The 12,859-nt window shown below is 35.0% G+C and overlaps 1 protein-coding gene across 2 annotated transcripts in view; it reads right to left on the bottom strand.

The window, feature by feature from the left end:
• The window catches only part of LOC150087197 (rab GTPase-activating protein 1-like), a 435,279-nt gene that overhangs the window by 353,717 nt on the left and 68,703 nt on the right, over nt 1–12,859 (bottom strand). For both annotated transcript variants that reach the window (XM_090373009.1, XM_090373010.1), the window contains exon 3: nt 12,453–12,709. In XM_090373009.1, the coding sequence (XP_090229135.1) occupies nt 12,453–12,659 (207 nt within the window). In that variant the 5' untranslated portion in view covers nt 12,660–12,709. The remainder of the gene's footprint in view (nt 1–12,452; nt 12,710–12,859) is intronic.

The following is a 12,859-nucleotide window of genomic DNA, read 5'->3' as shown; positions in this document are numbered from 1 at the left end:
CCTACAGGATCTGCTGATAAATTTTAAAGTGAAATTTGGGAATGTGGTATGTTTAAGGAAAGTCGTGACTCACATCTTAGCTGACAATCAGAGTGCTGAGAGTTCTTGCATGTCAGGATCTTCATCAACGTGGTGATGCTGATGCACACTGCATTTCTTCCATTATGACATATCACAGGTATACAGCCAAGACCTGGAAACAAAGGCTCAGTCCTCCCAGCAGAAAATTGTCTTCTCAAAAAGAAAAAAAAAAAAGCAAGACTATCTCAATCAAATGTACAGATCGTGCTTATTTCAGTTTCTGATTTTGTTTTTTTTTTTTGTTTGTTATTTGGATTTTTAGGAGCATTAGCAACTAAGGCCATATTGCTCCGGGATATGCGGTGGTCATTCCCTGACCTTCCCGCATCCTCCATATTTGGTGGTGACGGGCTCGAACCCCGGTCTAATCAAGAAGCGTGTGCTAGGCACTGCTGCTCCTTCCCACCTGGCTACGGAGGTGCCTTCAGTTTTTGACTCTGAGAGCAATGTTCATTATAAATTTGTTCCACACAGTCATACAATGAACCAGAATACTACAAAACAGAACCATGGTAATTGTGTAATACTACAAAACAGAACCATGGTAATTGTGTAATACTACAAAACAGAACCATGGTTTTCAGAATAAGTGACTGAAAAAGTAGGCTTCAGGAAATTGGTAATTTCCATTCATTTCTTGCAAACCACTCCAATGTCTCCCCCTCCCCAAAACTGCCATACTTGCTGGATTTAGTGATTTTTTGTGATTTTTTCCCCAAAAATTAAAGGCCCCTTGAATGGTCACAAATTAAAAAAAAAAAAAATTAATATCTACTAAAGAGGAGGCATGGTGATAATTCCACTTCAGTAGAAATAAATTTTTCCCCCTTCCTTAGAACTCCATATTTCCAATGTAATTTAAAGCTTACTCAATTGTTTGTTTTTCCTTTGTCTCCTAGCTGTATGGCTTACTGCATTCACATCTGAATTCTGCATTCTTACTGCATTCTCATATTGGATACTATTGGTTTGTACATTATTTGTTTCACCATATATGGTTTATGGTTATATACTGCACAGACCTATGACATTATTAAAGTCTCATCTCTTCTGCATCACCATTTTCCCCCCAACTACATCAATTAAATAATACCTCGTGTCCGTAGATTAACTGTTCGTAATATGCCGCCATTGTTATGTGATACAAGTGTGCACCGAACTAGATAGTGTAAGGTCTAACAGAAAACTAGATAGCGTAAGGTTTAACGGAAAACTAGATAGCTAGTATAGTAGTATCAATTAATCAGTAAAATTTATTAATCTTATTAAATTTCATTGTCAATTGAATTGTATTTTAATATAATGCATATAATAATATAATATAATGCAATATAATAATATAATGCATTAGACAAACCAGTGAGTGCAGAGCATCATTTTAGTTTTAAAGTAAATCACCAAAGTAGGTGAAATGGCATCATTTCTGTTACATCTCATGTGAATGTCTTCACAACGAGTTGCCTAGTATTGCCCTACCTTGAATAAGCAATGCTTCGCCAGTAGAGAAGAACAATGTTGCTTATTCTCAGTGGATACCACCCCAGATGGCACTGTTTCGAAGCTTGTTGGCCCCTCACAATGAGCGGGTAGGTATCCTGGTGATACAATGAGTGACAACCCAGTGCTTATGTCACACCAGTTATGAAGTTTAACTCCACAACATGAGAGATACCAGAAGGTACGTGATAGAAAAGTAGTAAAAAGGTTTAAGATTTGAAAAACTTTACTAGACAAACAAGTTAACAAGTTAGTTCAAAGCCCATTTTAGTTTGTAATAAATCACTGATGTAGGTGAAATAACGCAATTTCACCTACTTCGCTGATCATTCCTGTCCCAACAGTTTGGATAGCTCTTTGTATAGGTCAGAGAATTAATGTGTTATAGAAACACATAATATATAATAACAGAAAAGACAAACAAAATTAACAGAATTAGGTGGAAAATGCTAAAGTTTCAAGCAGTTCAAGTCTGTTACTTATACTAAAAAAGTTAGAAAACAGTAGTTCAAGGTATGATCAAGAAGTTTAGGAAACTGAATTTGGTGACTAGAAAACTGAAGCCAGCTGGAGTAGCAAACACTAAAATCACCAAGGAAAATTACTTTAAGGTTAGGAATGTTGGACCAGAGAAAGTGAAGTTTCACAGAATTTGAAGTGATTAGTGGAGTTTGGAGAACAATAGAGACAACAGATGAATTTGACAGAATGTAGTAGAGAGATGATTTTAAGCCAAAGAAGATCGAAATGAGGAGATTCGAAATTACCAAGTCTCTCTGACAGGGAATATCAGAATGGATATATGCACAAGTACCACCTTTGAAGCAAAAGGAATCATACAGCAAATAATTCAGGCAATTGAGATGAGCAATAGTCGAATAATCCAATAATTGGGATTCTGACAGAAAAAGTATATGGGGTTTGGCAGACTGTAAGTGGAAATGGACATCACTGAGATTAGAAGTGAGACCACAGTTCTAAAAGTTTGAAATGAATTTTGTACCTTGAAACTGCAATGTTGTAGAGAGCTGTGACAGTATTAGCACACAGTGCAAGAAAGACACCAGCTTTTCCTACACTGGCCAAAATAATAAAAGATAAGAAAATAAAATAATAAAAGAAAAAGTGAGCTTCTCTCTTCACATAGGTAAATATTCAGCTGACCTTTAAATTCCCCAAGCTGTCAGCTTCAACTGGCCCAGAGAAATTTCAGTAATGAACATGATAACTAAAAGAAAACTTCTTGCAATCTAATCTAAATCTCTTTCCTTGTAGTTTGAATTTGTAGTCATTCTGGAATCATTTATAATGAAAAGTTCGACTGCATTCATTTGATTATCCCCTCTCAGAGCCACATAGACTTCAGTCAGGTCCTCTCTAAGTTGCCTGGTTACCAAGCTTTGTATAGTTCATATATTCAGTTTTTTCTGCAGGCACCCTTCTGCACACTATGATTTATTGAAAAATCTTTGGTGACTTATTTAGTCTGAATGAGTGTGTGTGCTGAATAGAAGCTGTTTTATTTGTTTTATTGCATTTTAAAATAAATGATTTCACAAAGCAGCAAATCTTCACCAAATTTTGTTTCAAATTAGGGAAAAAACAAAAAACCATGAAATGTTAAAAACAGCTTTTGAAGATGATGCTATGTGTGTGTGGTTCAAAGACTTTTGAGTGATTCACAAAGTTTAGGGGCCATGTCTCTCAAAGATGATCATAACTCCGGTTGTGCTTCATTTCAAAAAACAATGATTCAAACACTCAAGTTCATGATCTATCAGGAGCGATCAATGTTTAACTCTGTGATGTTAGTGAAACTGTTATTTCTTATTGTACATGTCAATCAATTTTAACACAATGTTTGGGAATGCAATGCATTTCAGTAAAGTTTGAGCTTCACTGGCAATCATAGACAGTTGTGGGTTCTTGCATATCAGGATGTGAATGTGCTGCCGCTGACCCAAGATTTCATTTCTTCTTCACTGGTTATGAATTGCAGATGTCTCAGAAATAAATATCCAGCCCTATTGTTGGAAGGCACAATCTTCGCCAAGGCCAAAAAAAGCAAGACAATCTCGATCATGTGGAAGATCATGATTACAATATATGTTTTTGACCCAGAAGGCATTGTTCATTAGGAATTTGTTCTGCTCTGCAATAGATTTGCAATGACAGGAAATTATTAAAAACGCAACACGGTAACTACTGGAAATTCCAAAAAGAAGCATATCAGGAATGCTTCAAGAAGTTGCAGAAACATTGGAATCAGTGTATATGATGTCAAGAAAACTATTTCAAAGGAGATCCATCTAAATAGATTGTAAGGCTAATTTCCAAATACAGCCAAAAACTTTGCAATTACATCTCATATACTATGAAGACAACTAATGTCAAATCTTCATGAAAGAGCTAAATGTAAAATGGCATGAAAATTGGAGGAGTGAGAGCCGAGTTGTTAGATGTGGGCATATAGACAGACAGACAGACATTGTTAAGACAGGCACATCACACAAATATACCTAAAAATAGCATAGAAATAACAAGATAGGATATTATTTGCCACCTGCTGACAGGCAAAAATGTATATACTAAGGAGCAGAGAGAACACACACAATGAGCCATCTTACAAGACATGTTTCAAGTTATGCACATATTTATTTTATACCTTGTCTGTCTGTCATTCTCCATATTAATTAATATTTGAAGTTATGCTATGCCCATGAAACCCACTTGCTGCTATGTCATACTTTCTCCTTTCTCAATAGCACTATTTCAATTTTTGGTGGTCTGTGAGCATATTTTGCATATGTGCTGCACATTTTATGTAAAAATATATACACAGTTCTTATATACATTGGTTACCCGGAATAATATGAAAAGCTGATTTTTCTTTTTTTTTTTAATAATAGTAGTATTTGAGACAAATGTTTATTATGCTATGAGAGTATTTTTCTATCTGTTTTTTTTTTTTTTTTTTTTTTTTTGTGTTGTATATTTGGTGAAATGTTGAATTAGGACTGATGAGTTTTCTCAGAAACCATGAGTGATAGAGTTTAGTCATTCGCTTCCACGAACCCAATTTCTATTTTCCATACATACTTTGTCCTCTTTATTTCAACGAAAAGAACAGCATATGGGCAGAAAACCAGGAAGAATGCAATATAATCAAACTGGTATTATTAATAAACTTGAGAGATTCAGCAGCAAAAAAATAGATCACAACAAATAAAACAAAAAATTATTGAATATTATTTTAAAAAATTACTTTAAATTTTTTCCACATAAAATTTGCAATAAAATACTTATCCGAATATATGTAAATGTGTGAATTTTTATGTATAAGTTATTATTATTATTTTTTTTTAATTAAATAAATTTGCTATCTGGAGGAGGTCTGATATTATTTCTGACATCAGTTATTCTGGATAACTGACACTTTACTGTATTTTGGACTCATAGTTTACTACCTGTGCTTAAATAAACAATGAGTCCAAAAAACAAAAGATGACAGAACTAAAAAAAAAAAAAAAAAAAAGTATTGAAAAAAAAAAAAAAAAACAGAAAGTGCAGAAGTAATGTGAAATATTGAATAAAAATGGAAGTTTAAGTTTGGAGAAAACGGTTTCAGACATTGAAAGAGGCTACATATTCAAAAAGAAAAAATGGATGATCTGATGAGCAATTATGTTTAATTTAGAAGGGGAGAGCTAAGTAACAAATCTTCATATATTCTTTAAAAAAAAAAGAAGGCCGATAGAATATTTCTCCTCCACCCTTCTGATTTAAAAATTAGTCATCTACCAATAATAGCATAAGTTTGATAAAAATAAGTCTGAAAATGGGATAAGTGTTGACAATTTATAGCTTTTATGGAACCTATCCGAAAGGTGTGAAAATGTGCATGCTATACTACTCATTTCTACGGTGTTCCATTTCTTCAGAATGTTTGTTATGCATTATAGTAGGATGAGCTGTGTATAAATATATACAAATGGAAATTTGTTTGTTATTTTGTTTATCATGGAAAGGCAGCAATCTTAAAAAGTATCCTAATTTAGCAATCTATTTCATGTTTATAGTGTTATTTATAGTTCCCTATTGTTTCTATTCAGCACCAGGTTAATATATTTATGAAGTTACATGGAATTTTTTATTTTGTCATTTATTTATTTATTATTATTTTTTTTTTATTGTGGAATACTGTTTTTACAGATGCTAGCATATCTCATTGACTTGAGCTAGGCTGATATTTCTATGCATTTCGGGCAAGATTAGAATCCCAAATTACACCGATAAGAAATATGAAAACTACAGTAAGCACATTTATCATATAGCTCAATTACCTTGTTAATTGTATTCTGAAAGGAAATCTTTAGATCTAAAAAGTTCGCTGTACTGGAGTTATTGTTGGTTCTTTCTAGTGTTTGCTCCTTGAGATAGGTATCCTCAATTTTATTATATGGATTATGCTCACATGTTTAAAGATCATCGATAAAATGAAAGGCACCGATCTTAATACCTTTATTGTCTTTATTTGTATAGCAGCTTTCAAAATAATGTAGGAAGAGATTTGCTCAAGTTTGTTTGTTATTTGGTTTTTAGGAGCATTAGCAACTAAGGCCATATTGCTCCGAGGATATGTGGTGGTCATTCCCTGACCTTTCCGCATCCTCCATATTTGGTGGTCACAGGCTCGAATCCCGGTGTAATCAAGAAGCGTGTGCTACGCACTGCTGCTCCTGCCCATATGGCTACGAAGGTGCCACTTGCTCAAGTGCTGCTGGGTAAAGTGTGTCGGCATTTGTTGACACACTTGACCCAACAGCACTCCTTTGGTCTGTCAACTGAAATTTGAGCCTGTGCTAATATTATTAAGCAGAGTTCAGAATTTTCATCTGCGCTATCATTCTCTGAATTGATCTGTTTTGCCTGATGCTATTTCCACCTAATCCGCTTTGCCAGCCTCTTTTTTTTCTACCAGTAATTCTTGAACATCTTCAGTAGTCACATCATCAAAACCTTCCCCTCCTACCGACTTAGCAAGTTCTATATTGCACCAATTCCGTTTTCTGCCAGTTCGACCATATTTCCGAAATGAACTGACTCTGGCATTTTTTTGTTGATCATTTTTCACCACCAAACACCTGTCTCATCGTCATTGAAAACTTGATGTGGTGTGTATCCGTGCTCTTCAATAATTTTTTGCAATTCCTCTGCATACTTCTTGGCAGCTTCATTATCAGCCGATAAACTTTGCCCTTGAAATCTTATGTTATGTTTGTTTGTTGTTTGTTATTTGGTTTTTAGGAGCATTAGCAACTAAGGCCATATTACTGTGGGATATGCAGTGGTCATTCCCTGACCTTTCCGCATCCTCCGTATTTGGTGGTGACGGGCTCGAACCCCGGTTTAATCAAGAAGCGTGTGCTATGTACTGCTGCTCCTTCCCACCTGGCTACAGAAGCACCTCCTTATGTTATGTAAAGAGAAGCAGTTTTTAAATTGATAAAAACCAACCTTTACTGGCAACAAACTGTGGGTTAACAGAAGATTCTCCATTTTCTTTTAAACAGTTATAAAGTTTTAGTGCCTTTTGTCTAATTACATTGCCATCTAATGGGATATGTTTTTTACTGCTATCATCAATCCAAATATTGAGTGCTTTTCCATTTTCTCAATTATTGGCACTCAGAAAAACTATCATATTTGTGAAAAATGAAAGATCCTGCAGCATCAGCAGTTCTAATTTTCTGTTAGTTTTTCTTTATTTATGGTATGGATTGTTGCTTCATTTAAATTTAAACTTTTTGCAACGTATGATACCTTTTCCCCTTTTTTAAGATGATCCAAAATATGTATCTTTGATTCCAGAGAAATAGAGTTTCTTTTGAATGGTGCTTTTTAACTTCTCTTAGGCAATAGTGAAATTATAGTAATCTTATAATACAATGATAAATCTGACTAAAAAATGAATAGAAAATGCTTAAAAAACGGTACTCACCTTGTATAAATCTGCAATAAATTTATTGGTAGATGGTGGCTAAATTCAGGTTGGAAAAAGCATTAAAAAGAACTAAGGCAGAGAATGGGGTAAAAATATTTTAAACAGATTTTAAAATGAGCACAAGGAAGTAGAAGTGCAGATCTCCAATCCTTGGTTGTCATAAAAAGGTTGAAGGACGCGAATGAAAAAATGAAAAAAAGAGAAGACCAGTGGTGCCAATAGTCGTTACAAGGGATTTTTGTTGAATAAACTGTCATCAGTTGGCAAATGGAAGAGAAGTGAGCGCGTGTTGTATTTAAAGTTTATCTATACTCTCGTGATGCTCTTTTTGACACGTGGGAACTTTAGCAGCGAGAGGTTCCAAAGCCGGTGAGAGGTTGAAGGAAAGTTTAGTGTTAATAATGTTGAGATCAGAATGGTGTTGGTACCATTTGATGGTGAGGGCTTCATATTGAAGAATTCTGTAGCTCGATCTAAGTTTAATAATAGTGATGGCAGAGTCAACAAGGGGGGGTGTGGTTGTGGGTTTGAGCATGGGTTGTTAACTCAGTGAAGGACTGACTTGTCCTGAAACTGTTGAATTGGTAGTATGCACGGGTATTGGAAGTTGTGGAGGAACCGAATTTGGTGGTAGTGCTGCCGATGTAACAGGTGTCGCAGTTTTGTTGGCATTTTATGAGATATATTATGTTATTGAGATCATTGATGGGATATTTGTGTGTATCTTTATAAGAATTAAATAGGGAGCCTAGTTTATTGTAAGTAGAGAAGGTGAGGGAGATGTCGGTATCTTTGAATGTACGTCGGAATTGTGTTGCAAGTTCACTACGGTAAGGGAGAACTATGCGAGTATTTGTCTTGTTACTGTGTCTGGTGGGGTTATTAATACTGTTTTTAACAGTGGATATTGTGTGTTGGATGAGTTGAGGGGGGGGGTAGCTCCTGGCTATGAATTTATCAGTAAGGTATTGAAGTTCATTGTGTAGATCGTTTTGTGAAGAGCTGACTTTGATAGCGTTGTAGATTTGGTTGTGTAGGACGGCTTTTTTGGTACTAAGGGGATGATGTGAAGTGAAATGTAGATATTTACCGGTGTGCGTGTTTTTTCTGAAAATCTTGGTATTTAAATTTGTGTCTGTTGTGTAAATAGTGAGATTAAGAAAATTAATCTGGTTGTCCGTTGCGATTTCGAGGGTAAGGTTTAGCCTGTCATGTATTGTATTGAATTTTAAAAAAATATTGTCTATGGTTGTTCTGTTGCCTATTATTAGGATATCATCGGCATAGCATATGTATAATTTAATTTCAGAAGGGAAAGGTTGTAAAATTTGGTTTTCAATAGTGGCGAGATAAATTTCAGAAAGGGGGGCAGAAATGCCTAAACCCATTGGTAAACCGAATGTTTGTCGATAAATTTTATTATTAAATCTAAAATATCTAGCGTCTAGTAAAAGAGTGGTAAGTTCAAGGATGTGGTCAACTGAAAGAGAGGTATGTTTTGTTAAAGTGTCATTAGCTGTTAGAAGTACGCGTAATGCTCGTAGGGTGAAAGGAATATGCACATTAGTGTATAGGAATATGACGTCAAAAGAAGCTAATACGTCTTCATCGGATATGGTGGTGTTGCTGATTTTTTGGAATGCTTGGTTTGTATTATTAATTTTGAATGTAGAGAATCGAGTGAGTGGGGATATAATTTTAACAAGGAAGGTGGATAAATTAGCAAAAGCTGATCTAATAAAAGAAACAATACGTCTTAGTGGGTGGCCAGGTTTGTGTAACTTGGTTATTCCGAACATGTGGGGCAGAATGTTGTTGCGAATACCTATCTGTTGTAAAGTAAAGAGGTTGATTTCTTTGTTCTGTCTGAGTTTTCTGAGAATTGTGCCAAGTTTATTTTTAAGTTTTGTAATGTTGTGGTTGCTGTCATTTGTATATGTATCTTGGTCGGCTAAAATTAATTCCATTTTTTCTGTGTAGGTGTTCTTGTCCAGGATAACGATTGTCTCTCCTTTGTCAGCTTTTTGGATGATGATATCTGGGGTTTTGCTTAGTCTTTGTAAATCCGAGAGTTGTTGTTTTTTTATGTTAGGGTGAGATGTGAGTTTAGAATTTATTATCCTGTTGGACTGGTGTATAAGTCGCCACTTATCGGGATGTTGGTCGAGTTTAGACTGGAGTTCGATTATACAATCTTTTATTGGATAGTGTTGTTCTTTAATGGCAAAATTAAAGCCAAATTCTAGGCCGGAGAGTTCGGAAGGGGTGAAGGATTTTGAAGAAAGGTTAATGGTGGAGATTTTTGGGGAGGTTTTGGATGTGAGTGTGTTCCATTTTTTGGTGTGTTTTTGTGCTATGTGTTGGATGGTGACGTTGATATGTACATTGTTGTGGTTAATATATTCAATCCAGGCGTCCGGTGGCATATCTCTTTTGAGAAAGAATCGTAATTTGTGTATACAGTTTAAAAGTTGGTGTTTTTTGTTAAATATTTTCTTAAGTTCTTCACGTATGATTGCGATGGACGTGCGGTCTTTGATATGTGGGTATTTTTTACAGTTATTTTGGGAAAAATGTGGACGAATTTGGGGATGACTTTGTGATATAAGCATTTTTGTAGGAAAGCTATGTGTAATTTGTTGGAGAAATATTTGATAAGCGCTTTGAAGAGTTGTATTTTCCTATCAGGCACTAATGAAAACCAAATTTTACAACCTTTCCCTTCTGAAATTAAATTATACATATACTACGCCGATGATATCCTAATAATAGGCAATAGAACAACCATAGACAATCTTTTTTTTTTTAAAATTCAATACAATACATGACAGGCTAAACCTTGCCCTTGAAATCGCAACGGACAACCAGATTAATTTTCTTAACCTCACTATTTATACAACAGACACAAATTTAAATACCAAGATTTTCAGAAAAAACATGCACATCGGTAAATATCTACATTTCACTTCACATCATCCCCTCAGTACCAAAAAAAGCCGTCCTACACAACCAAATCTACAACGCTATCAAATTCAGCTCTTCACAAAACGATCTACACAATGAACTTCAATACCTTACTGATAAATTCATAGCCAGGAGCTACCCCCTCAACTCATCCAACACACAATATCCACCGTTAAAAACAGTATTAATAACCCCACCAGACACAGTAACAAGACAAATACTCGCATAGTTCTCCCTTACCATAGTGAACTCGCAACACAATTCCGACGTACATTCAAAGAAGATACCGACATCTCCCTCACCTTCTCTACTTACAATAAACTAGGTTCCCTATTTAATTCTTATAAAGATACACACAAATATCCCATCAATGATCTCAATAACATAATATATCTCATAAAATGCCAACCAAACTGCGACACCTGTTACATCGGCAGCACTACCACTAAATTCGGTTCCTCCACAACTTCCAATACCCGCGCATACTACCACTTCAACAGTTTCAGGACAAGTCAATCCTGCACTGAGTTAACAAACCATGCTCAAACCCACAACCGCACCCCCCCCTTGTTGACTCTGCCATCACTATTATTAAACTTAGATCGAGCTACAGAATTCTTCAATACGAAGCCCTCACCATCGAATGGTACCAACAACATTCCGATCTCAACATTATTAATGCTAAACTTCCCTTCAACCTCTCACCGGCTTGGAACCTCTAGCGGCTAAAGTTCCCACGTGTCAAAAAGAGCATCACGAGAGTACAGATAAACTTTAAATACAACACGCGCTCACTTCTCTTCCATTTGCCAACTGATGACAGTTTATTCAACAAAAGTCCCTTGTAACGACTATTGGCACCACTGGTCTTCTCTTTTTTTCATTTTTTCATTCGCGTCCTTCAACCTTTTTATGACAACCAAGGATTGGAGATCTGCACTTCTACTTCCTTGTGCTCATTTTAAAATCTGTTTAAAATATTTTTACCCCATTCTCTGCCTTAGTTCTTTTTAATGCTTCTTCCAACCTAAATTTAGCCACCATCTACCAATAAATTTATTGCAGATTTATACAAGGTGAGTACCGTTTTTTAAGCATTTGCTATTCATTTTTTTCTTCTCTTAGGCATAATTTAGGGGTGGAATTTAATTCACAACAAAGAAATTATTCCAATATGGTTCTTAAGAACAAAGTTCAGTAATATCTACCTGGTAAAATTTATAAATGATCAGATAAAAACCAAAATAACCTTACAAAAACCTTAAAAGTCAGGAACTGCACTCTTTGAACTCTCAATTTTTTATGATTTCAAACAAGCACAAGTTCAATTGCACAGAACCTAACACGGGATTTCCCACTAAATTTTTTGCATAATGACTAGCGAGTCAACAGCAGGGATTCACAAAAAAAGAATGGAAATGTTGAAAAACTGCATCCAACATAAGAGCAGGGTTTCCCCGCACAAAAGCTCAAAAATACAGTGCCATGCGAATATTGTAGCAATTTATCAATTGTTAGAGTTTATAATGTTAATCGTATTTAGCAGTCACAGGCCTGAACTCCAGTCCACTTAAAGAGTGTGTGCTACTGCATTGCGCTCATGATCACTCGGCTACATTAGGCCTTTATATATATATATATTTTTTTTTTTTTTTTTCAGTTGGACATTCTACAAAGTGTTTTGAATACTTTTTTCATATACTAAGGTTTCCTTCAAAAATCGTTTAAGTAATTTTCACAATGCAATAACTCTCATATCACAAAATATGAATCTATGATTTGACAGGTAACAAATCTCATAAATTAAGTTTTTGTTTTGTTTACATGTTGGGACTAGTGAAATAGCAGTTTGGACTAATGAAAATACATATGCTCACTCAGTAATACCATTATTTTTTATAATTACCAATTCTGTCTTTTCCTGAGATTCACAGACACCAGGTATCCTCCTTTCCGTTTTAGTTTCTTCATGACTATCTTCAAGAAATTGTTTCAAGGAACATGGTATCTTATCTTTGTTGTCATTAATATGAAGTTCAGGTTCACCACTACCAACAATCTCATATTCTTCACTATTTGGTGAGAAATCAGAACCTGGACTCAAGTCATCCATATCTAAGTTACAGGAAAGGCCAAGTAAACATCACATTATTCTTGAAGGTGCTAAGGGGGGAAAAACATTTATACATTATATACTGCTTTAAGTAGAACATTATATATATAAAGTTTCTTATTACAGAATATACAATTGATTACCTTTGTAATGAATAAGAGTAATGAAATAAATATGTACAATTATTTGATCTGTACAAA

The sequence above is a fragment of the Mastigoproctus giganteus genome, chromosome 4, assembly GCF_048544385.1.
Source record: "Mastigoproctus giganteus isolate SK-2022 chromosome 4, ASM4854438v1, whole genome shotgun sequence".
Lineage (NCBI taxonomy): Eukaryota > Metazoa > Arthropoda > Arachnida > Uropygi > Thelyphonidae > Mastigoproctus > Mastigoproctus giganteus.
This window is presented reverse-complemented; position numbering and strand designations above follow the sequence as displayed.